Raw genomic sequence first — 25,755 nt, 5'->3', positions numbered from 1 at the left:
TTATTAATGTATGGTTTATTGCCTTCTTTTATGAAGAAGGTGCTACTCATCCTTATTATTATTATTATTATTATTATTATTATTATTATTATTATTATTATTATTATTATTATTATTATTATTATTATTATTATTATTATTTGAACAATTGACACACATAATTTTTATTTTGACAGTGAAATCCTTTGGTGGCACATAGTTTTGATGGAAACCACATTTCTGAAAAACGTATACCTCATACCATACTACCAGTAAGAAAAGACTGCTTGCTTGTATTTTTAAGGGGCTTAATATTGAAGGTCATCGGCCCCAAGAAAAGACTAGTATAACTGTACACTGAATAACCAATATTAAAATCTCAGTGCTTTATACACACCCACTATTCGTTTTTGTATGGCTTTTTGCTGCAATAAACATTTCATTCATTATTTCTATTTGAGTGCACTGTATTTTGTTTTGTCACACTGATGGCAGATAAAATTTGATATATTATTGCTATAACAATCTATTGCATACTATATGATGGTATTTCCTTTTATATGCTGTATATGTTTTAAACATGGTATTTCAATACAGCAAAAATGGAATTTTAGTTTTAAAAAGGAATAACAGAATCCTAACATAAACAGTATCACCTATCCAAATAACATTGTAAACTCTCTTATTAAAAAAAACATTCAGTGTTACACTGAATCTGTAAATCTACCCAACAAACAAGATTCATCCGATTTCATACCAGGGATGATTATATTGTTCCAAACATATTTCTTCTTCTTCTTATTGAAAGATTATTGGGCACACAATTTCACCCAGTCACTATAACTATGAAAGTTCATTAGCGGAACACTAGCTCAATTCGCATATAAAGTTATTCACGAAATAAGAGCTCAGCATTTCCTTATGTACAACACTTGGGTGGGATATAAACAGAGAGATGTGGGGATCATGTATCTACCGATAACACAGGAGGAGTATTTTATAAAGTATTACAGCGAAGATCTGAGGGAGGGAAGCTTACCTAACCTAGTCGGTATATACACAGGAAAAACATGAGGACACTAGGTGCAAATCTTCACAACTAAGTGATCCTTCTCAGCTTCAGATACACAGATTCATAAGAGAGTAATACTCTAATGCCCAGACAAATCTCTGTAACATTATTTTTAAGGTTTTCTGAATACATGAGCCAAGGACAATACCACGCAACTCGAGGCATGCGGTCAATCAGTTTTTGTAGATATCGTGAATCTATATGATTCCACACATCCTTAACAATATTCCAGAGATGTTCCTTGCTGGATACATTAGCTTCCCTGATACGTCTGTCCACTTCATCCCAGACCATTTCAATGGGATTGCAATCGGGCCTTTGGGATGGCCATACCATATCTTTCAGTACTTTCTGTTTTTCCTTTGATGCAATGTAATTCGTACAGTATTCTGACCGATGTTTTGGGTCATTATCCTGTTGTCAGGTGAACCCTTTCCCTATTAAGTGCAGTCCACTTGGTACTGCATGATACTGAAGTATGCAGTGGTACGGCTTCTGATCCATACATCCTTCTATTTTCATAATGTCGCCAACTCTATCTCCGGCAAAACATCCCCAAACCATAATAAAACCTCTGCCGTGTTTAACTGTAGGTAGAACACACTGCTGGGATACCCTTTCCCCTACAAATCGGCGAACAAATATTCTCCTTCTGATTCCAAAAATCTCGAACTTCGATTAATCGGTGAATAACACCTTCGTCCACTTTTCCGATGTCCAATTATGATGTTTTCTAGCCCATTCAAGTCTCTTCTGTTTATTTAAGGGCCTTAGAAGGGGTTTTCTTGCTATGACACATCCTTTCAAGCCGGCTTCAATCAGTCTCCTTTTTACTGTTGCAACATATATTTTTGTCGTATTCATTTCTACCAATTCTGCACAAATTTGGGGCACTGTTTGGAATCTATTTCTCTTACTGGTAATTCTGATATATTTATCATCACTTTTAGTTGTTTTATGAGGTCATCCTGGCCGTGGTATGTCCTTATTGCTACCTGTTGTCTTCTGGCGGTGAAGGGTGTGTAGGGTGTATTGCACTCTCCTATAGACGCACTACACTGTTGCGCAATTTGGCGATTAGATAAACCTGCTTGGCTAATTGCTACAATTGCAGCACGTTTTTCTATGGATATATCCACTCATGGAGCCATACTAGCAATGTGCACACTTCAACTGTCACGAAGGAACTGACATGCAGGAACCACATGTTATGTATCGTAGCAATGTTTACCGTTCGCTGCAGATATCACATCACTACAGGGAACAACACAGATGCACCAAATGCGGCGTCCGTTGGCAAATAGATAAACAAACATATACGATAGGTACACAACGTTTATGTACACAACATTGGTTGTTGGGTACTATTGTATCTTGATGACCACAAACAAAAATCATGTCATGTGTACAACTGTTGTACTATTCCTTTGCTTCCTCAACCGTACCCATGGTATTAGACCTTATCTACAGAGAATGAGATGTCAGTTACTGGGTGTGTTGAAATTAATGAGCGGTAGTGTAGTCGGGACCAGGAGAAGAAGAGTTACCATGTTGAAGTATTGTTGTGAACTCATGGATGTCTATGGGCTGTAGAAGTACCGAAAACTGAGTAGACTGGGAGAGTATTGAGGGGATGAAAGATGGCACCACATAATTGAGAGTTAATGATGTGAGAAATTCAGTTAAAACATTAGGAGCTATGGTAGGGCATGGTATATGCAAAGAGACTGCAGTAAGAACCCAGACTGCATTCCATAAGTGGGAGGCAGAAAGATGTTCATTGAAGGAGGAGATGAAAAGTTTCCAAGCTTGGAGGCGCTTATGATTAAATATCTGCCGAGTATAAGCAATGTGATGCTTCAAACGAAAAAAAATGAGATGGAGATAATGTTTTGCGGTAAATGCAAAACAGGCGGCGTCTTTTGTGGACAAGCTGATGACATTCTGAGTCCCACCACCGTAAACTGTACTGATGATAAGTAGATCTGTAAGATGGTGCTTTCAACGGATGGTGAATATCTAGATAAGAGGATATAATTTGTAGTAAGGAATTATAAAGCATCTCATCATCATGAATGGATTCCAGGTGTTGTATCATGTAGGCGGTAAAACACTTGTTATCAAAATGATGTAATGTACGAATACATCCAGAAGCAGCAGGGGGAGGAGGAGGAGGTGGACGTCCAAGACCATAGGTAATGAGGATGGGGAAGTGATCACTAGTATGAGTATCACTTAAGATTCTCCATGTGGTCATGGAGGTAATATTAGAGCTACAAATGGATAGATCAATCACACTGGGTGGTGAACCTGGTGGAGTTAATCTGGTTGGTGAGCCATCAGTGAGAATGACTAGATCATAGTGGTGAGCCGAATTTAAGAACTAAGAACCTTGTGTGGTGTCAACAATAGAAACCCACTGGGTGTGATGAATATTAAAATCTCCAATAATATGTAGTTACTATCAGGTGGGAACTGTTGAAAAAATGTCATCCATTGAGCATATGAGATGTAAACATTAGGTGGACAGTATAAGTTGATGATATATGTGTGTTAAGATGTATAACGCCAAGGACATAGGTATTAGGTATTTGATAGTGACGTTGCAACAGGGTATAAGAGAGCAAGATATGAATCAACTGGGCTATTCCACCAGAACCATTTCTGTCATGTCTTTCAATTTGAAAATCTTTAAAATAGAAATTAGTTGTAGGTGAAAACCATGTTTTTTGAATTGCGATAATGTTTGGAAATGTTTCTTTCAATAACATTTTTAATTCATGTTGCTTATTGCATAGACTCCTAACATTCCATTGTAGGATGTGCACCATCAAAGAAAAACATAACAATCAAACTTTCACGAAGTTGACATAGCACAGGTACTACAATGGGTTGATCACCCAATAACTGAGTAAGCTGAAGCAGTAAGTTATGAATACAACGTTGGAAGTGCTTTCTGTGGGCCAGCAAATTCACTGCCTGCATGGGATATTGTGCGGGTTGCAGAGGAACCTCCTGCCGAGATGTGGAAGGAAGTGGCTGTGCAGGGGATACAGGGGACATTTGGGATTGAACCTTAGATTGTTGGGGTAAATAAGATGGGTGTACTAACTGTAGATAACCTGACCTTTCATATCCTGGTGGGGGTATTGGAGGCGATTCATTTACAATAACTTGAGCGAATTTTCCCTTGCAGGGAATTTCAGTTACTGGTGAATGATGTTGTTGTGGAAGAGGTGGAAAGTGTTGTAGGTTGCCATAGGCATTAAAGTGTGTAGGATATAACCTTGCAGAAGCTTCGGAAAAAGATATGTTTTCAAGGCACATAAGCTTCTTAGTTTCTATCTCTTGTTTGTGTGCGGCACATTCCGCAGAATCAGTTGAATGTTCCCTGTTACAATGTAAACACTTTTGAACATTTTCAAGGCAGTCAGCCGTGTTATGATTTAATGCACAGTTACGGCATCTGAAGGATGTAGCTTGACAATTGCAGAGTGTATGTCCATACCTCTGACATTTGGAGCATATTTTGTGGTAAAAAATAAAAGGTGTGACCTCTAAGTATACCTGGTAGATGGAGACATATTTAGGCAAAGTCTTAGTTCAAAAAACAATCTTAATAGAACCAGTTGGAACGTAAACTACCTCTCCATCTTGAAATGCATGGTGCTTTAAACGTTGAATGGATTTTACAGGAATATCACTCTTAATGAGACTAAGTATGGCATATTCCGTTAACTCCTTATCTACGCCACGAATAATGCCAACTCGATATAAGTTAGAATGAGGAATAAAGGCCTGTAATTGGGGGGATTGAGAGAAATGAATTCCTCAGGAACGCATTTGCCTGAAGAGCAGAGTTAAATGCCACCTGTATACGGTTACGCCCTTTTGGTTTAATCAATTTGACATGAAAATAACTTTCATAGAGTAAGTGTCCAAGAGCCATGGAAAGTAAGTTTCCTATATTACTGGAACCTTGTGCCAAAACAAAGATGATATACGGTACAGGATGGTTTAGTGAATAGGTTACACTAGCAACATTGTTAGAGGGGTTAGAAGGCAGTCTGGTAGACTGATCACTAGAGTGTGAATTCGACAGAAAAGTATTCTGAATAGAGTTAACTGACATAATTATCTAATGCTGTTTCTACTATTTCTTCACACGCAACATTTATATGCGGGGCTGGATTGGGAGCCTCATCTCCACCACTGTCTTGATTCATGAAAGAACTACACTACACACACCAAACAGTAAACTGTCAGAAGTTGTCAACTTCTAGAAACGTCAGATTCGAGACACACTGCACCGCAAGAGCGAGACAAATGCGTGACTCGAATGTTACAAGGTAACTGATGAACATAAATCTACATTATTCAACAGACTTTCAAATTATGAAATACAATCAAAGAACTCGTATATACACAGTTTCAAGGAATAACAAAAATGTTGACACAAGGAACACAAACTGATGGATGCTTTCCATTTAGCCTCTGGATGTGACATACCTCCCACCTTTGGTTTTTCTCCATGTAAAACCAAAATAATCTTAAAACTCTACATCTATACAGTTTAACACAGTTTAACACGCACAAGAAGAAACCAAAATAATATTAAAACACTACATCTACACAAGAACTTCTTGTTCCTGAACTTAAGTCCTATAACATGCAGAGAGTTCACCTTAAGTTCACTCCTCATTTTCACTCTATCCTTGGTAGCAGTAACTACACACTCCTGTTCAGCATTCCTCTCATTTTTCACTGGTAGGGTCAGTCTTACTTTAACAGCAGAAACTACACACACTTGTTCAGTATTCCCATCATTTTCCACTGGTTTCGATGAGGCATTTCTGTCATTTTTTGCTAGGAGGGTACCTTGTGGTGAGTTTACCTCCAATAGGTACAAACGTTGGATGGGTCTGATTATGTCCCACCCAGCAATTTGCACTCTAACCACTCTAGTGTTACCATATTTACCAGGAAACATCTCAACTACTTTTCCCACTAGCCATTCAAGTCTTTTCTTCTGATCAGAACCTACCAACACAATGTCACCAATCTTCAGCATCCTTTGACCCCTTTTTTTAGCTGACAGCTGGACCAAAAGACTCAGGTAATCATCATGGAATCTTTATCTCAGTTCCTCCTGTAAATGCTGCAGGTACCTTGCTAGTTTATTGAGGTTGGTCATGTCAAGGCGATCAAGATCAGAAACTCCAATGGAACAAAGCTCATTAATTCTTTAGGCTTTTTCAATCATGAAATTACCAGTGTTTCGCGCCAGTATTGCAGTGGGCTCATCAGTTGGAATGCTACACCTTTCCAAGATGCTGGTGCAAGTGCGTCGTTGAGACACCACTGCAAGCCTCCTACGTAGGACAATACAGTGATGGTGCACTAGGGGAAACATATGCCTCCACTTTCCAATGGAACAGTTGTCCTGCAGGAATATCACTGGAATTAATGCTATCAAGTCACTTGGATCCTCAGACAGGTATATCAAAGATCTGTAATTCACCCCAGACACAACGTCGCATAGGATGGTCAAGACCTCTTCATATTTGAGAGAGACTCTCCCCATCTCCCCAATGTCCTCTTCAACAAGTTCTTCACCATTTGAATGATCTTTTCCCACCATTCACCCCACCAAGCAGCAGTGGGTGGAATGAATTTCAACTGGATTCTCCTTGTGGACATTTCTTCTTCTGTCTTATTCCAATCGAAATTGCCAAAGCCTTCCCCACCATGCAATAAATCTCCTAAGTCAGTGGGGATGTGCTGCTTTGGAGAGGCTTAACACCAGATCAAGATGCACAGCCTGATACACAGCACAAGTGAACAATAAAATCCAAGCTTTCTCTCCACTCTTTAAAATCAACAGCCTAGAAAGATCAACTCCGTTTTATCTCAAGGACTGATGAATCTTTTACTCTATCGAATCATGTCAGTGTTTTCTGGGCTTGTAGGTCGTGGTCCAGGAGCACGTCATGGTCCCGACGTTTCATTAAAGACTGCATTTTGCATTATCAAATGTTCCGACCGACTTCAGTAGCAGCGAAGCCCACAGTGGATGGAGTGCGTTGCAATTCCACCTCATTATATAGTGTAGGCTACGGCTCAATGTTTGCCTATTGGTCTACCATGCTAGAGGGGCGGTCACTGATTGGCTGTTCTTCGGCTAACGATTGAAGCAGTAAGGAACCTGATTTACATTGAGCTGCTTTGGTGGGGACATGCAACTGATCACCTGTTGATTTTTCTTATCTGCCGTGGCTATCGTGTCTCCAGGATTTAAGGTTTACAGGACTCGAAACCAGGTATTTTTTTTGCTCATTCAGATTCCTCCTTATGATTGAAGCTGTTGGTGTGCTTCAGGATTTCAATGCCTTCCCTTTGTAGCCAGGCGTGGTACAATGCAGTAGTCCACAGTACTTTGGTGTCGCTGTACTATATGTCATGGCCTGCTAGCAGTGAGTGTTGAGTGACTTGATGATCCTACTGCTTGTCCCAGCCAGCTGTGTCTGTTATGCTCCTTCAGTCGTGTGGCAATGCTGCGTTTGGTAGTGCCTATGTATACCTGGCCACAGCTGTGTGGGAATTTGTAGACACCTGTTGTAGAGAGAAGATGGTGCTTGCCTTTAGCAGACCTTAGTAGTTCCTGTATTTTCTTCGTTGGCCTATATATGGTTTTTACCCTGTGTGACTCCAGTAGCCTCCCTATTCTGTCAGTTGTCTTTTCAATATATGGCAGAAAGGCTTTAGCTGCCAGCTGCTCCTTTTCTTTCTCCTTGGTTGTGGGACATCTGGGATGGAGTGCTCGCTGGATATCCTTATGGTTGTACCCGTTAGCAAGTAGGGCCATACTGAGGTGGCTGAGCTCCTCGTTTAAGTGCTGAGGGTGACAAATTTTCCTTGCACGGTCAGCTAGCATCTTAATCACTCCGTATTTTTATCATGGGTGGTGGTTAGACATCTTCGTTCTTAGGCATAGGATGCAAAAATTTCAATCATGTGATATACAATTGTAATTTATTTATTAGGCAAGAAAAGGTAGTGATGTGAGCAAGTCCTAGAGGTAACTGGTAGCTCAAACAGCCACTGAAGAAGAGAGCATATAGGTTCTTGAACCATGTATGGAACTTAGAGCAATGATATAAAGACTGTAAAACAAATTGACAAGGTGGAACTATATGTTTCAATTGATTTTGTGATAGATTATACATACCATTTAGTTGAGCAACTCGTCTCCTTTCTCCCAAATCTTCCCAGTCCAAAATTTACAACATTTTCATAACACTACTATTTTGTCAGAAATCAGTTTTTGAATCAAGTATTCCTGGTGAGGGTCCCATACACTCAAACCATACTCTAGTTGGGGTCTTACCAGAGACTTATATGCCCTCTCTTTTACATCCTTACTACAACCCCTAAATACCTTCATAATCATGTGCAGAGATCTGTACCCTTTATTTATAATCCTATTTATATGATTATCCCAATGAAGATCTTTCCTTATACTAGGTGAATCAATATAAACTAAAATTATATTTTTACAATTTTATTGACTCTACAATAAATACACAACAAGCACCTCATATTTTTTACACAGTCTTCCGAATTTGACACATATTTTTATCACCAAATTGGGAACTTTATGATGCCATCCTTGAGAAAAGAAGTAGAATGTGTGTACTGCCAGTTGCGCACATACTCCTCTACCACTGCATTTTCATGAAATTGCTTTCCTCCCTGTTCTTCTTTCAGTGGTCCAAACAAGTGGTAGTGGTAGCATCTAACCTGTAAGTAGGGTGTTCCAGAGGTGTCCAATGCATTTCCTCCAGTTTTTCCCATGTTACAACAGCAGAATGTGGTCTTGCATTGTCGTGCAGAAGAAGAATATCTCGGATTGGTTGCCAGAGACGTTTGTTGCGATGTGCAGTTATTATCTCGACCAAAAGATGGCAGTAGTAGGCTGCATTAACTGTCCTTTGTTCATGCAGGAAATCCACAAGCAAAATGCCCGCAAAGTTCCAAAACAACAGTTGCAAGCACTTTTCCAACAGAAAGGCATGTTTTGGCTTTATCTGGCCCAGCTGCACCTCGTTCCCACCCCTCCATCCTTGCTCGTTTTTACTCTGGGGTGTAATGATGAACACAAGTTTCATCAGAAGTCACAATGCGACACAAAAAATTATATCCTTCTTCCTCGCAGCGATTCAGATGCCTCCAACAAACATCCTGGCAGAATTTTTTCCTCCTGGGTGGGAAAAAAAAGGAACCCAAAAGGCAGACAATTTCCAAAGGTTGAGTTCATCATTAATGATGGCTTGAACACTTCCAAAGTTTATTCCTGTGAATGAATAAATTTCAGAAATTTTTATGTGTCAAACTTCTTCAGTAAAGTCACGTAGACCACAAATGTTTTCTGCGGTGATGCTTGTCTGTGGTCATCTTTGGTGGGGCTCATTTCCCACTTCTTTCTGTGCTGCCAAAAATTGTTTGTGCCATTGATACACCTGGGTCTTTGAAAGTGTTGCATCCCCAGACTGTGCACAGACAGAGCCTTCTCAAAATTTCCAAAGCTTTGGTGTCTTCTTTTGCCAAAAACTTGACGATGATGCACTGCGCAATGGACATGTGACCTCTTGCTCTCTCATGGCATACTGAAGTGAGCAGTCGCCCTTTTTTTATGTGTGACGCATCAAGACCCTTCCTCAGAACATTCCCACCAACATCCTCTAAAACCCCACCCATTTCCGTTCACTACCAGAGCTGCTAATTTTAAATTCCAGTTTATATTTGATGCACCTGGTGGAGAAAACTAGAAAAGGCCAGAATAGGTTTCCAAAGTTTTACAGGAAATGAGAAAAGTAAGGGATGAGCAGTCACAACATTTATTATAATATTAGAAAAATAACAATAAATAGGTTGAATGATTTTGAACATTAACAATAACTAAGCTTTAAGATCAAACAGTGGACACATGTCCTTGAGCCAAAACGACCACCGGATATGTGCAGGTTAATAAATATAAATAAGACTGTTGTCTTATGAAAGCTGACACAAAATTCAGAGTATCTGAAATAGTTATGTATTAAGTTTGAAGGCTGGTCCAAGCCAAACTGATTTTAAACTTGAATAGTCATGACTAGATATTAAAGCTATTAAAATTACAAAAAAGTGGTCTCTATGACCAATAGATTAACAAGGATTCTAAATTTGATTACAAAGTTTGAGCAAGACTTTACAGCACTAAGTCCTCCACCAGGGAGATAATAATTAAAAGAAATGGTTGCCAAATATGAGACCAGCAAGTAAATAGTCCAGCACTGCAGTGCTATTGAAAATCTTCAAAGGCATAAAATAGTTGTCTTCCAGAACTAGAGATGGCTTGCCAAAACATACAGTAGTATAAAATATTCATAAATTTGGTGAACAGCTTTGTGCAAAATACAAAGTGCAGGCTGCCATTAATACAATTCCGTAGAAAAATAGAAAAGCCGGCCAAGCCAGCTGCAGGAGTGTCGAAGTAGCACTCGACTTGACATGCCGCAGTTTTAACAAGCAAGCAAGGCCCGGGTCAATGGCCTCGAACAAGGTGAAGCGAGATACATGTGCTCAAAATGCTGCCTTCAGTGCGTACAGCAAAGTTTTGGCCTGGACGATAAGGCAGCATTCAAGCTGCCGTGGAGCAGCAATTACGGTGAAATCGTTGTTGAAAGTGAGGGCTGCACCCTGTAGAACTTGATTGAGGCAGTCCTTAAATAGCACTGTGGAAGGTTCCAGATATGATGTAAAATAGTGCTGTAAGACTAACGGAAATAATTACACAACAGTACATAAAAATCTAGACAAAAAAATACAAAATGGTGAAAGAAAGGAAGTCCAGAAAGAATATTAATAATTTCCAATTAATTAATAATATAACAAAGGCAAGGGCAAATAACAAAAATGACCAATGAAAAAGTAGAAAGACGTGGAGGAATACATTCTCAGTACCAATTAGAAATGAAGTTGCCGGTGACGCAGACAGTCCTGTCAAGGTGATGCAACCAATCAACAAGCAAGAAAAAATTATGTAAGTCAGCGGAGAAAAGAAAGAAAATAGGCAAACAGTTTTCATCCAACCTGTGACATGATTGCACATTGAAGGGAACTTATATTAAATCAACGAAAGATTACCAAACCGAAACAATTAAGGTAAGAACAACATATAACATAAATTCAGACAAATAGGAGAGGTACCGAAAATAATGAAAATTGCCAACAAATCGTACGTTCATGGACGCATGAACCACCTGGTACTAACACCTAGATACTTACAATGATTCTCATAAAGAACTTTCACCTCCATTAATGCTGTAATTAATACTGAGAGGACTTTTCCTATTATTGAAACTCACAATCTGACTTTTATTAATACTGTTTATCATCGTACCATTGACTACTGTCCATGTCACATTATCAAGGTCATTTTGTAGTTGCTCACAATCTATACAGAATAACATCATCTGCAAAAATCCTTGTCTCTGATTCCACTTCTTTACTCATATCATTTATATATGTAGAAAATATAAAGGTCCAATAATACTACTTTGAGGAATTCCCCTCTTAGTTATCACAGGGTCAGATAAAGCTTTGCCTACTCTAATTTTCTGAGATCTATTTTCTAGAAACATAGCCACTTATTCAGTCACTCATTTGTCTAGTACAATTACACTCATTTTTTTTTCAGTAGTCTCCCATCAAATTGTGATACAATCCATTAGATCTCCTGAATCCAAGATATGTGCTATATCTTGCTGGAATCCTACAACTTGAGCTTCAGTGGATTAACCTTTCCTAAACCCGAAATGAAATAAGATCTTAACGGTTGAGTGACTCTACCTTTACAATACAGTACAATATTCTTTCTTACATTATTTTAAGAAAAGGGACATGTTTCGTTTCTTCTATTGTGAGACATCTTCAGCTTAAGCTATTATGATAAAAACACCTGATAATCTTGTTACAAATAAAACTCCATCTGTTTCATTACTCTAATTTATTTCAGAATGACCTAATAAATGCACACACACATATTTAAACACAAGCAATTCTAAGCAGTTATGAATGGCCATACTAATTACTAGTCTATTTACAAATCTCTCTACCTAATGGTGCAGCAAGGGTCCAGCCCATTTCTTTACGTGGGATGCTAATCCTTACTTTCACTTTCCCAAAGTCCAATCACCTCCTACAGCCGCTGTGCATAGACAGCTGAATTTGAACACAGTGCCACTGGCTATACAACACATGACGACTGTTCGTTGGTTCGGCTCCACAGATGTACTTCACATAGTCCCATCCAGTAGACAACCAAACAGCTCAACAGTATTCAACAGCAGGATGATACTCATAATGGCAAACATAAACACAGGTCTATTTATTCTCGTAGTCAGGATAGCATGTTTCCTCGCTGGCTCGCGACAATTCTCTGTTCACAGAATTACACGAACACACAGTACAGCCTACCATTCTGTTGCCTCCAGTTACACATTCACTGGTCTCTCCGACACCACAACAACAGCACCTCGTTCAGACCTTGGTGGGACACTGGCGAAAAGCTAGCACCTCTATTGCCCTCAGCCCAGCCAACGAACCCCAACTCACTGAGTGTCACACTGACACCCACACAGAGTCCAACTCTGACTGCCTGTCCATGGCTAGCCTCCCATTTTATGGCTAGCATGATTTGAGCCAGAAATTTCACGATGTCACTACAGGCAGAACATTCCCGTTGAATCTCCAAAGAACTCACGGGTAAGCCGGCCGACGAGAACAATACAAGGAAAGGCCGGTCCCACCCTACAAGCCGGCTGGGAGATTCCAGGTTGTCTGAGTCACCAGCCCCTTCCTGGAAGTACCGAAAGGAGCTACCATGGTGCTGGCACATAAGAGTCTTAATACTAAAAGACAATGACATATGATAAAATGTTGAAGAGTCAAGGTGACTCAATATGTCACATGTAAACACAGATTTAAAAAAAACACAGTTCATGTATGTCTTAAGACCAATTATTGAATGATAAAAGTCCCATAGAGTTTTAATGTACAAAATGAAATTAAACAGATGATCATAGCGTGCTAAAATCGGAGCTCAAACTTGAAATAAACCAATGTGGTCTCATGTCGGAAGCCTTGAGTATGTGTATATCTGATCAAACAGGGCTTGTTTTTAGGTGGAATAACTCAATGTTGAATAATGTGCCTGGACAATTCGTGCAATCCATATATTATTTGAAAGATCTAAGAAGAAAAAAGAAAAAGGTAAGGGACTTGTACAATTTTAGCATGCTATATGATCTTTTTAATTTCATTTTGTACATTAAAATTTCTATGGAACTTTTATCATTCAATAATTAGTCTTAAGACATACATGAACGGTATTTTAAAAAAAATCTGTGTTTACATGTGACAGATTGAGTCACCTTGACTCTTCAACATTTTATTATATGTCATTGCTTTTTAGAATTAAGATTATCATGTGTTTTTACCATAATAACTTAGGCTGAAGATGTCTCACGATAGAAGAGATGATACATGTCCCCTTTTCTTAAAATAAAGTAAGAAAAAAATTAATATCGTACTGTATTGTACTGTACTCAATCATTAAGACCTTATTTCTCATTGAGGCTGACAATATCGACTTATTATGAAATTTGTTTCTTGAGATAAACCCAAACCACCTTCTATCAAACCAGTTATTAATTTTGCAAACATGACTAATATAATTAGAAAGAATGGTTTCCAAAAGCTTACATGCAAAGCATGTCAAACTAACTGGCCTGTAATTTTCAGCTTTATGTCTATTACCCTTCCCTTTATACATAGGGGCTGCTATTGCAATTCTCCATTCATTTGATATAGCTCCTTCATGAAAATAATAATAAAATAAGTACTTCAGATATGGTACTATATCCCAACCCATTGTCTTTAGTAAATCCCCAGAAATCTTATCAATTCCAGCTGCTTTTCTAGTTTTCAACTTATGTGTCTTATTATGAATGTACAGTATTTGTTATCATAGGTAAATTTCATTACTTTATTCGTATTAGTTGCCTTATCTATCTTTACATACTGCTGACGGAATATTGCCTTCTGTAGATCCTCACATAAACACTCCCGCTGTTCATCAATGATTCCTGGAATGTCCTCCTTGGAACCTGTTTCTGCCTTAATGTACTTATACATACCCTTCCATTTTATGATAAAGATGTTGATTCCTATAGGGAATCTAAAATATTTGTTCCGAATGAGTAAATTTATAATACCAATGTAGTTGGTCCGTAATTGGACATTATAAATTTTCCAGCTAAGTCATTCTTGGTTGAATGGGAATCAACATCTTTATCATCTGATGGCCAGGCAGGCATCAATTTTTGAAAATGAGATGAAGTCTCTCATAGTGCATTGGCACTGATGGTGGCTCCAAGTAGCTTACGCAGTGGCCTCCATGGTATGCACTAGCCATGCATCTTGGTGGGTGTGCTATTTACCAAATGATGAGCCCAACTTAGCACACTGGGGTGAAACACTGGCAACCAGCAATGAGTTAGTTGGAAAATTTATAATGTCCAATAACAGACATTCCATTTTACAACTAAAATTTTTATGACTGCCAATTATGCTTGCCATCATGTTATCTTTAGCTGTATTCTTCAATAGATTCAATTTCCTAGCAAGTTTCTTCAATTTCTCCTTACTTCAACAACCATTTCTAACTCCTTTCCAACCTGTACCTCCTTCTTTATCCCTTTCTCTGTTGTAATATAGTGCGTCTTTACCATTCCTTATCACTTTTAAAGGTACATACCTATTTTCACATTCCTCAACAATTGCTTTAAACCCATCCCATAGTCTGTTTATATTTTTATTTATTGTTTTCAACCAATCATAATTATTTTTTAAAATCTCGCTCATGCCTGTCTTATCAGTAAGGCTCAGAAGTTCATGCCCTAAAAAACCGAAATATGCATGCAAATATGCTCTTAAAAACTTGAAAATATGCCAATAAATATGCACTATTAAAATGAAAAAATGGCAGTAGACAAGTCAGGTTAGTATTGATAATAATAAACTTATATTTATTCGTTGAAGGTTGAAGCAGAAATGGTCCCGCTGTCAATGCTGAGTGATGAATTGCAGTTCACAACCATCACGTTGCACAAATTTTCAACTGAAAAACATCATCTCTTGTCTAGCAAAACACTTTTGTAACATGAAAAACTTCTTTCCACATCACAAGATGTTATTGGGGCATATTTAAATGATGATAACTGCTCCACAGAAAGAGGCAAATCGATCTACCAATGGGAAAGAATTGCATATTGTCTCAGCAATGCGATTAAGAGCATGTGCTAAACAAGTTATATGAATTAAGTTAGGAAAAATGCCTTTCAGTGTTTATCCAGATTTTAACATATAAGTACCTGGATCGGTAACAAATAAAAGTAGCCGGTCGTATTTGATTCCAAATGGCCATAATAATTTCTATGAGTCCAACACATACTACGTTACAGTTACATTGTTAGTGGCTGGCAATTCACACACATTAAGAAGATATGGTATCATCTTTTGTTCCTTATTTAAGGCACCCACAATTACATTAGTAATAAATCAGCCCTCAGAATCAGTGGTTTCATCAACAGACAACCACACAAACTGATCCGCTAATTCAACTTGTAAATTTGACAATACGTTATTGTAAAACGTCCTACATAAGTCTTACACAATGTACTTGCTTCAGGCACATGTTGTCGAGTGTATTTGGCAAGAAAATTTTTTAATGTGGGGCTATTAATTTTATACAAGGGAATATCAGCAGCTAAACATGCTTGGCACAAGTCGTAAGAAAATTCATTAATCCTACTTCCTACTTTTTGAACAGTCTCCTTATTTCCGAGTTTGCTAGTTAAATTCTCCTTATGTTTTGCTGTGTTTATGTGTTGAACTATTTGAAATCTTTTCTCATTCCCTATAGTTTTCTCACATGCTCCACAGAACAGTACGCTATTATCTGTAAATATTAAGTCACCTGAAAACACCTTCTGTAAATTAGTTAATCTACAACTCAAAATTGATCTTATTTACAGCATTTAAAGAACTTTTTAATTGACACTTTATACGTGAAACATAGTTTGGTCACAACCAGTTCACAACACCATTACACGACTCAATGGACAGCCAGTCGACTGCTAAGCACAAAACGTGAGGGTAGATGATGAAACAGGGGATTCACTGCGTGACATCATAACTCCTCACCACATGACAAGTTGCATCATCATGTGCAACATTACTGCCGACATCAACCACATGAAAATAGCTGATTAAAAATACTGTAAAAACCATTAAACTGATTAAAATATGCCATATAGGTGCTAAAATATAAAAATATGATGTATTTATCAAAATCACTAAAATGTTCAATTATATGCACCATAAAAGCATGTTCAAATGATTGAAAATTCCATAACTCGTGCACATAATGTATAAGCATACATTTTTAACCCCTAAGAAAAAACATGCAATTGCATGAACTTCTGAACCCTACTTATCAGCCATATGGTACTACCTAACAGTCCTACATTTTTGATCTACTTTCTGTCATATTTTACTTCAACAAAAACAGCTTTGTGATCACTAATACCATCCATTAATTCCGTTTCTCTATAGAGCTCATTTGGTTTTACTAGCACCACATCCAGAATATTCTTCCCTCTAATTGGTTCCATCACTTTCTGATTAAGTTGTCCTTCTCAGATTAACTTATTTGTCATTTGTTGGTCATGCTTCCTATCATTCGCATTACCTTCCCAATTGACATTCGGTAAATTGAGATCACCTTGTACAATCATGTTCCTTTCCATATTGTTTCCCACATAGCTGATTATCTTATCAAATAATTCTGAATCAACATCTGCATCACATCCTTTCCAGGTCTGTACAGTCAAAAAACATCAAGTTGCCTTAGAAATGAGCCTTACATTTAGAATTTCATGTTTGTCACCTTTAACTTTTTATAGCTTACAAATTCTTTTTTCCCCAGAATGAATACTCCCTCTTCTACCATTCCTATCCTGTCTCTACAATAAACACTCAAGTTATGTGAGAAAATTTCTGCATCCATTATATAATTTCTCAACCAGGATTGAACACCTATTACAATATATTTATTAAATTTCTTATTTCTATTCCCTTCTATTGCTTCTACAGGTCAGCACTAACATTTTTATGTCATCCGTACTTGACGTCCAGATCCCTTTACCCTTATCACTGCTCCTTAGACCACCCTGTTTCCCTGAATGTACCTCCCTACAACTCTTATAAATAAACTTCCTAACTTACAGTATATGTATCACTGCAGTTCAACTGAAGGCCATCTGATCGTAGATCCCTATCTTCTACCCACACATTAGGATATACAAATCTAACTTTCAGTTTTCCACATACCCATTCCATAGTCTCATTTAAATCTCCAATTATCCTCTAGTCAGTATCACTCCTACACAGCATCCCAGTATCTTAAGTATTTTGAAATTATATTGAATTACTTGTTTCAGGAAGACTATACAGGACCTTCTGATTGTAAAATAAAGGTGACTGATATGGATGGATTGACTGATGTAACTGCAAGTTCTAAAGTAAGTATGTGTGGTTTCATTGTTCTTTTCCATTCTTTAAAATCCCACTTTACAACATTTATATAGGATCTCTGGAGCACCCAGACTCAGTTTCAAATTTAACCAGAGTTTTAATGCTAAAAGTGTATTTACTGCCCTTTTATTTTCTCAGAAACACTACCTTTGTTATCAGTCCATTGCAATAGGTGTGTCTAGCTCAGGGGACCAGACATACTTTTAACGGGATCATCCCTATTTTCACTCTCCTACCCCTTTTCCGAGAAAAGTGTGCTTGAGATGGCAAAAAATAACATTCTGTTTCTCTTATAGTTTTTAACCTTATTTTAAAATTTTCTTAAATTCCTAACCTGCATTATCTTCTTTGCAAATGTATTTTAATAATCAGTAGGAAAGGTTTTCACGATTTTACCCCCAAGTGGCAAAAAGATCATGAGAGAGAGATCAGTTTAGTTTGATCTGGTTAGAAGAATCAACTTTCAGTTAAAACTGCAAATGCCATGTTAATTACAAAATGTAATCTAAATGGACTTCCATAATAGTTTTCTGAAGGAAAGACAAACACTCATCAATGAAATATATGATGCACAATTTACAATTGATCTTCATGGAGAATGTTAAAAGATAATATGAAAGTAAAGAACTTTTTATTATTATGGAACAATTTCAAAATAAAGTGATATGGGTATGATGTAAGGTACAATTTACCAGCTTTAAACAGCTTAATCTAGACTAGCCTAGTTGTAATATTAAAAATTAAAGAAAAATTATCCCTTAAGAAAAGAACATTTTTAATGATTTTTGCCAAGAATACATGGTACTGTATTATGTAGGTACTTATATAGTTCTACTTAAGTAAAAATTAACATTTAATCAACCAATCTCTAATAATGTTTATTACTTATGCATACAACTTTCACCATTTTACGTGTTTCTTCCGTTTGTTAGATTCTTTGAATCAACATTATAATAAATTCAATGTTAACACAGTCTGTATACTGACGTAGTTCAATTATCATGTACAAAACAGTGTATAAGCTATTCAAATTAATGTCTTTAAAAATCTTATAAATTAAGAATAGGAAATCGAAGGACTATTACATTCATTCACATCTTTTAGTTTAGTCTAAAATTGCATTATGTTTACTACAATGAAGTATTAATTAGCTGATTGAATGTTAATTTTTATATAATTAGCCAATACAGTTGAATAATTGAATGAAAGGACATCCTGATGGAATTACAGAGTAAAAGAGGCAATAGAAAAATGAAATAATGTCAAGAAAGTGAGGGATGTTGAAAAAGCTAGAAATAGTGATGACAGTCAACTAAGAGATGAGAAATTACAAAAGCTAGACCAAGAATACCAAAATAGGAAATTAGAAGTGAAAATGATTGTGAGAGAAGAGCAGGAGAAGTACTGGGGTGAATTTACCCAAAAACTACATGAAGATAGTAAAGGAAACATGAAGATGCTGTCCAGCCTGGTTAAGAGCAAGACATCTAGCAGAGAGGACATCACAGCACTAGAAGCAGCAAATGGAAATGTAGTCAGGAGTGAACAAGAAATTAGAAATGCAATGAAGACCTATTTCGATACACTCCCGAAGGAGGGAGAAACTACTGAAGGCTGCTGAAGAGGTGAGGGAGAAACTGATGACGAGGTGAAAGAAAGGTTGAATACAAATGATGTTCCAATTACTTGGCTTGAGGTGAAAAGTGCTCTAAAAAGGATGAAAAGTAGTAAGTCAGCTGGGATCGATGAAGTTGCTGCTGACATGACTGAAAAAGAAGGTATAGCTGGAGTGCAGTGTCTATACAGAACTTTGAGAGCAATATAGTGTGAAAATTAGGTTCCAGAGGACAGGAAAAAGGTATTATTATCCTTTAATTTAGAAAAGGATGCAGAAGAAAGTGTACCAACAATAGGAATATCACACTTCTCTCCCATGGTCTGATATTGCAACTGGATTGTGAACAGTGATAGAACCTGTCCTGGAAGAAGAATAGCATGGAGTTAGAACCAATAGAAGAACAACAGACCTGTTCTTCACCCTAATGATGTTAATGGAACAGCACTTGGAGAGACCTAATTGTAGTATTCTTAGACCTAGAAAAGGCATACGATAGGGTGCCTAGCCTAGTCATATGGAAGTGCCTCAGGGAACTGGGAGTGCCTGAATATCTCATAGGCAAGGTCCAGATGCTATATCACAACTAGCAGCTACGTGCGTGTTGAGGATGGCCGTTCAAAATTGTTTTATACCACACAGGGTGTCCAACAAGGGAGCACACTCTGACCATTGCTATTCATTACTGTCATGGACAGTATTCTTAAAATACTGAAAATAGAACGAGATGGAGAACTACACACATTGGAGCCATTTGGAGAGCAAGAGAGGGAGAGTAAAAACAAGGCTGGATGAATGGTTAGCTAAGTTCAAACAGTATCAGATGAAAGTTAGCATAACAAAAACTGTTGCACTGAAAATGAGTAGGAAAGATACTGGCTGCCACACAAAGCCTGAAGGTGAAAACGTTTGATGTTAACAGGTATTCAAATACCTCGGGAGTATGATTTCCGGCAGGGGTACTGCAGATAAAGAAATAGTAAACAGAGTGTCTAGCAGTTTCAACTTCTACAATATCATAACTTTGGGATAACAAAGTGCCCATGAGAACCAAGATGACTCTGTATAAATTATACTTGGCGCCCATTCTCACATACACTGAAAGAGAGAGAAGGTAGTAAATTGCAAGCAGGTGAAATTAAGTTTTTGTGAACTACCCTCCAACAATCATGCAAGGACCATGTAAGGAATAATGACATCAGAATGGAACTGAAAGTGGACTCAATAGAATAGAAGCTAAGGACTTTGAGACTAACATGGTATGGACATATAAAGCAAATGCCTGGCACAAGAATACTACATGCATGCCTAGAAAGAAGGGTTGAAGGAAGAAGACCAGTGGGCAGACCTAAGAAGAGATGGCTACACCAACTGAGAGAAGATGTGTTGAGGAGAGGAGGGAACTGGGAGTCAGTGGTGAGAGAGAAGGCATTTCTGTGCAGACAACGATGGCAAAGGCTTGTTGAACACCACCTTACCCGGCATCTTGGAGGGGTTCTATGATTATGATGATGAGTTGAATTTTACTTCCTTTTTCTTTTATGGGAATTTCACTGCCAATACAATGACACTAATGCAGCAGAGAAATGTATTATAACATCTGAACAATGTAATGAAGTCACATCACTTGCCTACCATATTTTTAATAACAGCGAGTCAGTTTTATGATTACGAGATTTTGAGAGGTATCAGTGTTGCCATCTGAAAGGGATTCCAGAATGTTCCAGAGGAGCTGAAAGTAAGCAAGATTTTACACTGATTGGTGGATAACTGCTAGATTGTGAGGAACTTGATCTGGAAGAAGTACCAAGGAAGTATAAAGAGGTGTTGTATTATTGTTCTAAACGCCATATGTAGCAGAGACCAGGCCTTTTTTTTTTTTTTTTGCTAGTTGCTTTATGTTGCACCGACACAGATAGGTCTTATGGCGATGATGGTACAGGAAAGGGCTAGGAGTGGGAAGGAAGCGGCCATGGCCTTAATTAAGGTGCAGCCCCAGTATTTGCCTGGTGTGAAAATGGGAAACCACGGAAAACCATTTGCAGGGCTGCCGCCAGTGGGGTTCGAACCTACTATCTCCCGAATACTGGATACTGGCTGCACTTAAGCGACTGCAGCTACCGAGCTTGGTGAGACCAGGACTCTGACACATGGACAGGAGAGTGAAATTGAGGCCATTGAGATTAAATTTTGAAGAAGTATGACAGGAAAGACAAGAAAAGTCAAAGTTAGAAATGATGTCAGCAGGGAAATCAGAGTGGGAAAGCTTTCTGACAGAATGAAGGAAAATAAATAGAGATTGTATAGACATGTTAAGATAATGGAAGAGGGAAGGATACCAAAGCAGATGATGGAAGCTAAGATTGATGGAAGGAGAGCAAGAAGTAGACCCAGACTAAGGTGGTTGGATTTGAACAAGAACAGCTTAATAAGAAGGAACCTGGATTGGAACATAGTGGAGGAGCAGTAATGGTGGTTGAACAGAAGAAGATGGAAAGGTGTCATTAACATCCTGGCCTGACAGGAGCAGGAAAAGGGAAACTGTTGCTTGTTATGATGATGGTAATAGCGGGTAATACCCACCTGTCCACTAAGCTTAGTTTTCGAGTCGTCTGTTCACTAGCTCACTAGAGGGAGCCGCACAAAAATTCCAATTATCAACATAGTCGATACAATACAGACCACTGCTCTACTCCTATTGAAAGTTCCACCAACTACTGGAATTAAAAACTAGGTGACTTGACCACAGCATGAGTGATTATATTGCACTGCAGTAGAATGTTACATAGGTAAAGTAGCAGATGGTTTGGCCACTCTCTAAATATACAGAACATGTATAAGCAGAGAGCCACAACTACTGAGCAAAGAGGAAATAATAATTGAGAGTCAGGAAAATACCAATAGATTCGTTGATATATACCGTATTTACGTGAATAATACCCGCATATTTTTTTTTTTAAATTGAGGCATGAAATTGGGGTGCGGATTTTATTTGAATCAATGTTGGCATTTTTTTTTTTCAGAATCAGCCTTCCTAAAGTTAGGGTGTGGGGATTATCCGGTGGCAGGGATTATTTGCGTAAATACGGTAATTTCTTTCATAAAATTTCTTTCTCATAACAACTTCTGCTTTGTCATCACTATCAGCCATTGATACATCTAGAAATACCTCACAAGCTTCCTTAGAAAGCAATTAAAATCAATATATTCAGCTGTCATAGTGACAGACAGTACTACACATTCACTTTCACCATTCTTGTGTTGTTTGTTCTGGGTACAACTTATTTTAGTAAGGACTGGACATTATTACATGCCTTATTAAATTTCAGTTTGAAAGAAATTTGTTTTTGGTAATTTATAGATTTGTGCAGATAAATAACTTGTTTTATTATACTGTTTTGTTTTATTGTAATCAAATGTATATGAAAATGGATGAATGAGTAATCACTAATTATGTTTGAATTCTTGCTTTACAGACCTCAGGGTTTTCCCTCAACAAAATAAGTACCTCAAAAGATGAGAAGTCAGCTGAGTTCCTTCTGAATGTGGATAATAAGCTAGATTATGAAACGACTCCTGTGCGCTCTACAACTATTCTTGCAAATGTTTGTAATCTCAAGATTTATGTGTATTCTTTTAAATATATTTTCTTGGAAGTCATTCAGTGGACAGTGACTTATGGCATTTTTAAGTGATATTTAGATTTTCCTACATAGTAATAAAATTACATTGCTGGGCTTTATATGAATCATGATCATCATACCCATCATATTTTAGTCAGGTCCAGTGGACCCAATGCAGCTACAAGGCACATTTTCTCCACCATAAACTGTTCCTTGTTCTTTCCTGCCAATCAATCCCAATACTGATCTGCCTTAGGTTTTTTTGCATACAACATCACTCCATCTGTCCAGTGGGCTCTTTCGATCACGGATAAAATAGATGAGCTTCATAGGCTGTCTTGTGAATATTCAGTCATATACCTTGCCCTCCTCATGCAAGGTATTTACATCCAATGTGGCTTATAATGTTTGGATCTTTGCACAGTTACTTTACTTAGTTCACCACTTTCTTGTAAACTCATCCTTTACTGAATCAAAAATCTTTTGCTAGACTTTCCTTTCAAAGCTCTAATCCTGTTTATAGACTCTTCAGGTTTGTCATCTGTACAACATAGCAGTCAAGATTGACATGTACCTATAGCTTAGGTCTGAATGGTCTAAACAGAATGTGTGATGTGATTTGAGAAGTTGATTGAGCCTGTAGTAATGGAAATTGTTGGCTTGGATCCTTTCCTTTATATTCACTACATGATCAAAAGTATCCGGACACCCCCCAAAACATACGTTTTTCATCTTAGGTGCATTGTGCTGCCACCTACTGCCAGGTATTCCATATCAGCGACCTCAGTAGTCATTAGACATCATGAGAGAGCAGAATGGGGCACTAAGCGGAACTCGCTGACTTCAAACGTGGTCAGGTGATTGGGTGTCACTTCTGTCAGAAGTCTGTATGCAAGATTTCCACACTGCTGAACATCCCTAGGTCCACTGTTTCTGATGTGATAGTGAAGTAGAAATGTGAAGGGACATGTACAGCATGAAAGCGTACAGGCCGACCTTGTCTGTTGACTGACAGAGACCACCGACTGTTGACGAGGGTCGTCAAGTGTAATAGGCAGGCATCTATCGAGACCATCACACAGGAATTCCAAACTGCATCAGGATCCACTCCAAGTACTATGACAGTTCGGCGGGAGGTGAGAAAACTTGGATTTCACATCATGCAGGTCAATGCCAAACGACGCCTTGCTTGGTGTAAGGAGCATAAACATTGGATGATTGAACAGTGGAAAAACGTTGTGTGGAGTGACGAATGATGGTACACAATGTGACAATCTGATGGCAGGGTGTGGGTATGGCGAATGCCCAGTGAACGTAATTTGCCAGCTTGTGTAGTGCCAACCATACAGTTTTTTTTGCTATTTGCTTTACGTCGCTCCAACACAGATAGTTCTTATGGTGATGATGGGATAGGAAAGGCCTAGGAATGGGAAGGATGTGGCCATGGCCTTAATTAAGGTACAGCCCCAGCATTTGCCTGGTGTGAAAATGGGAAACCACAGGAAACCATCTTCAGGGCTGCCGACAGTGGGAACAGTAAAATTCGGAGGCGGTGGTGTTATGGTGTGGTCGTGCTTTTCATGGAGGGGGCTTGCACTCCTTGTTGTTTAGCATGGCACTATCACAGCACAGGCCTACATTGATGTTTTAAGCACCTCTTGCTTCCCACTGTTGAAGAGCACTTCGGGGATGGCGATTGCATCTTTCAACACGATCGAGCACCTGTTCATAATGCACAGCCTGTGGTGGAGTGGTTACCTGACAAAAGCATCCCTGTAATGGACTGGCCTGCACAGAGTCCTGACCTGAATCCTATAGAACACCTTTAGGATGTTTTGGACCGCCGACTTCGTGCCAGGCCTCACGACTGACATCGCTACCTCTCCTCAGTGCAGCACTCCGTGAAGAATGCTCTGTCATTCCCCAAGCAACCTTCCAGCACCTGATTGAACGTATGCCTGCGAGAGTGGTTGCTGTCATCAAAGCTAAGGGTGGGCCAACACCATATTGAATTCCAGCATTACCAATGGAGGGCGCCATGAACTTGTACGTCATGTTCAGCCAGGTGTCCGGATACTTTTGATCACATAGTGTATGTTTCACATGTTGCTTGCTCTTTGAAAACTGCACCCAAGTACTTCAACTTGTAGATCTTTTGAGTGATTGGTCCCCAGTTGGGACTGTCTCTCTTTACCAGCTTCTAACTTAGCAGAAAGTTTCTAATTTGTTTATGAATGACCCTGCAAGCTCAATGACATCATACACCCATGTTGGCTCGTCTCTGGATCTGGATGTTTGTGACGATGATTAGGATGAGGATGAGTGGGAAAAGCTTTGTGAAATAATCCTTGTCAAGTGCAACCTTCTTCCTAACAAATAGGACGATACACAGGGCATTTTGTGGGTACTGAAGCATCTGAGACAAGAGGAACATTATAATAGAACTGGAAGGAGGGAATGATTAAGTGAATGAGTGAGATGGAATTTCCATGAGGCTAAATGCAAAGGGATAATTATAGCAGAAATATGACTTGGTTAAATTTCAGTTCTGTTGACATACTTTCTTCGGTGTTGTCATTTGAAGAGCCTGAGCTTACTCGCACACTTAGACAAAATTAACGGTATATTTAAAGAAAATAGCGTCCATGTGATAGGTATCAGTGAAAGTTGGTTGTCTTCCTCCGTTCCAAATAGTATGGTTCACCTCGATGGCTACAATTTCCATCATCATGACTGCACTATTAAGAGGGGTGGAGGTCTTGCTCTTT

The 25,755-nt window shown here is 38.4% G+C and overlaps 1 protein-coding gene across 1 annotated transcript in view; it reads left to right on the top strand.

The window, feature by feature from the left end:
- Positions 1–25,755, top strand: part of LOC136857948 (cadherin-AgCad1) — a 452,227-nt gene that overhangs the window by 85,878 nt on the left and 340,594 nt on the right. Inside the window, exons 5-6 of the mRNA XM_067137073.2 lie at positions 17,656–17,736; positions 22,841–22,969. Coding sequence (XP_066993174.2) covers positions 17,656–17,736; positions 22,841–22,969 — 210 coding nt within the window. The remainder of the gene's footprint in view (positions 1–17,655; positions 17,737–22,840; positions 22,970–25,755) is intronic.

This window comes from Anabrus simplex, chromosome 1 (assembly GCF_040414725.1).
Source record: "Anabrus simplex isolate iqAnaSimp1 chromosome 1, ASM4041472v1, whole genome shotgun sequence".
NCBI lineage: Eukaryota > Metazoa > Arthropoda > Insecta > Orthoptera > Tettigoniidae > Anabrus > Anabrus simplex.
Note: the sequence above shows the minus strand (reverse complement) of the source record. Positions and strands in the feature narration are given on the sequence as shown.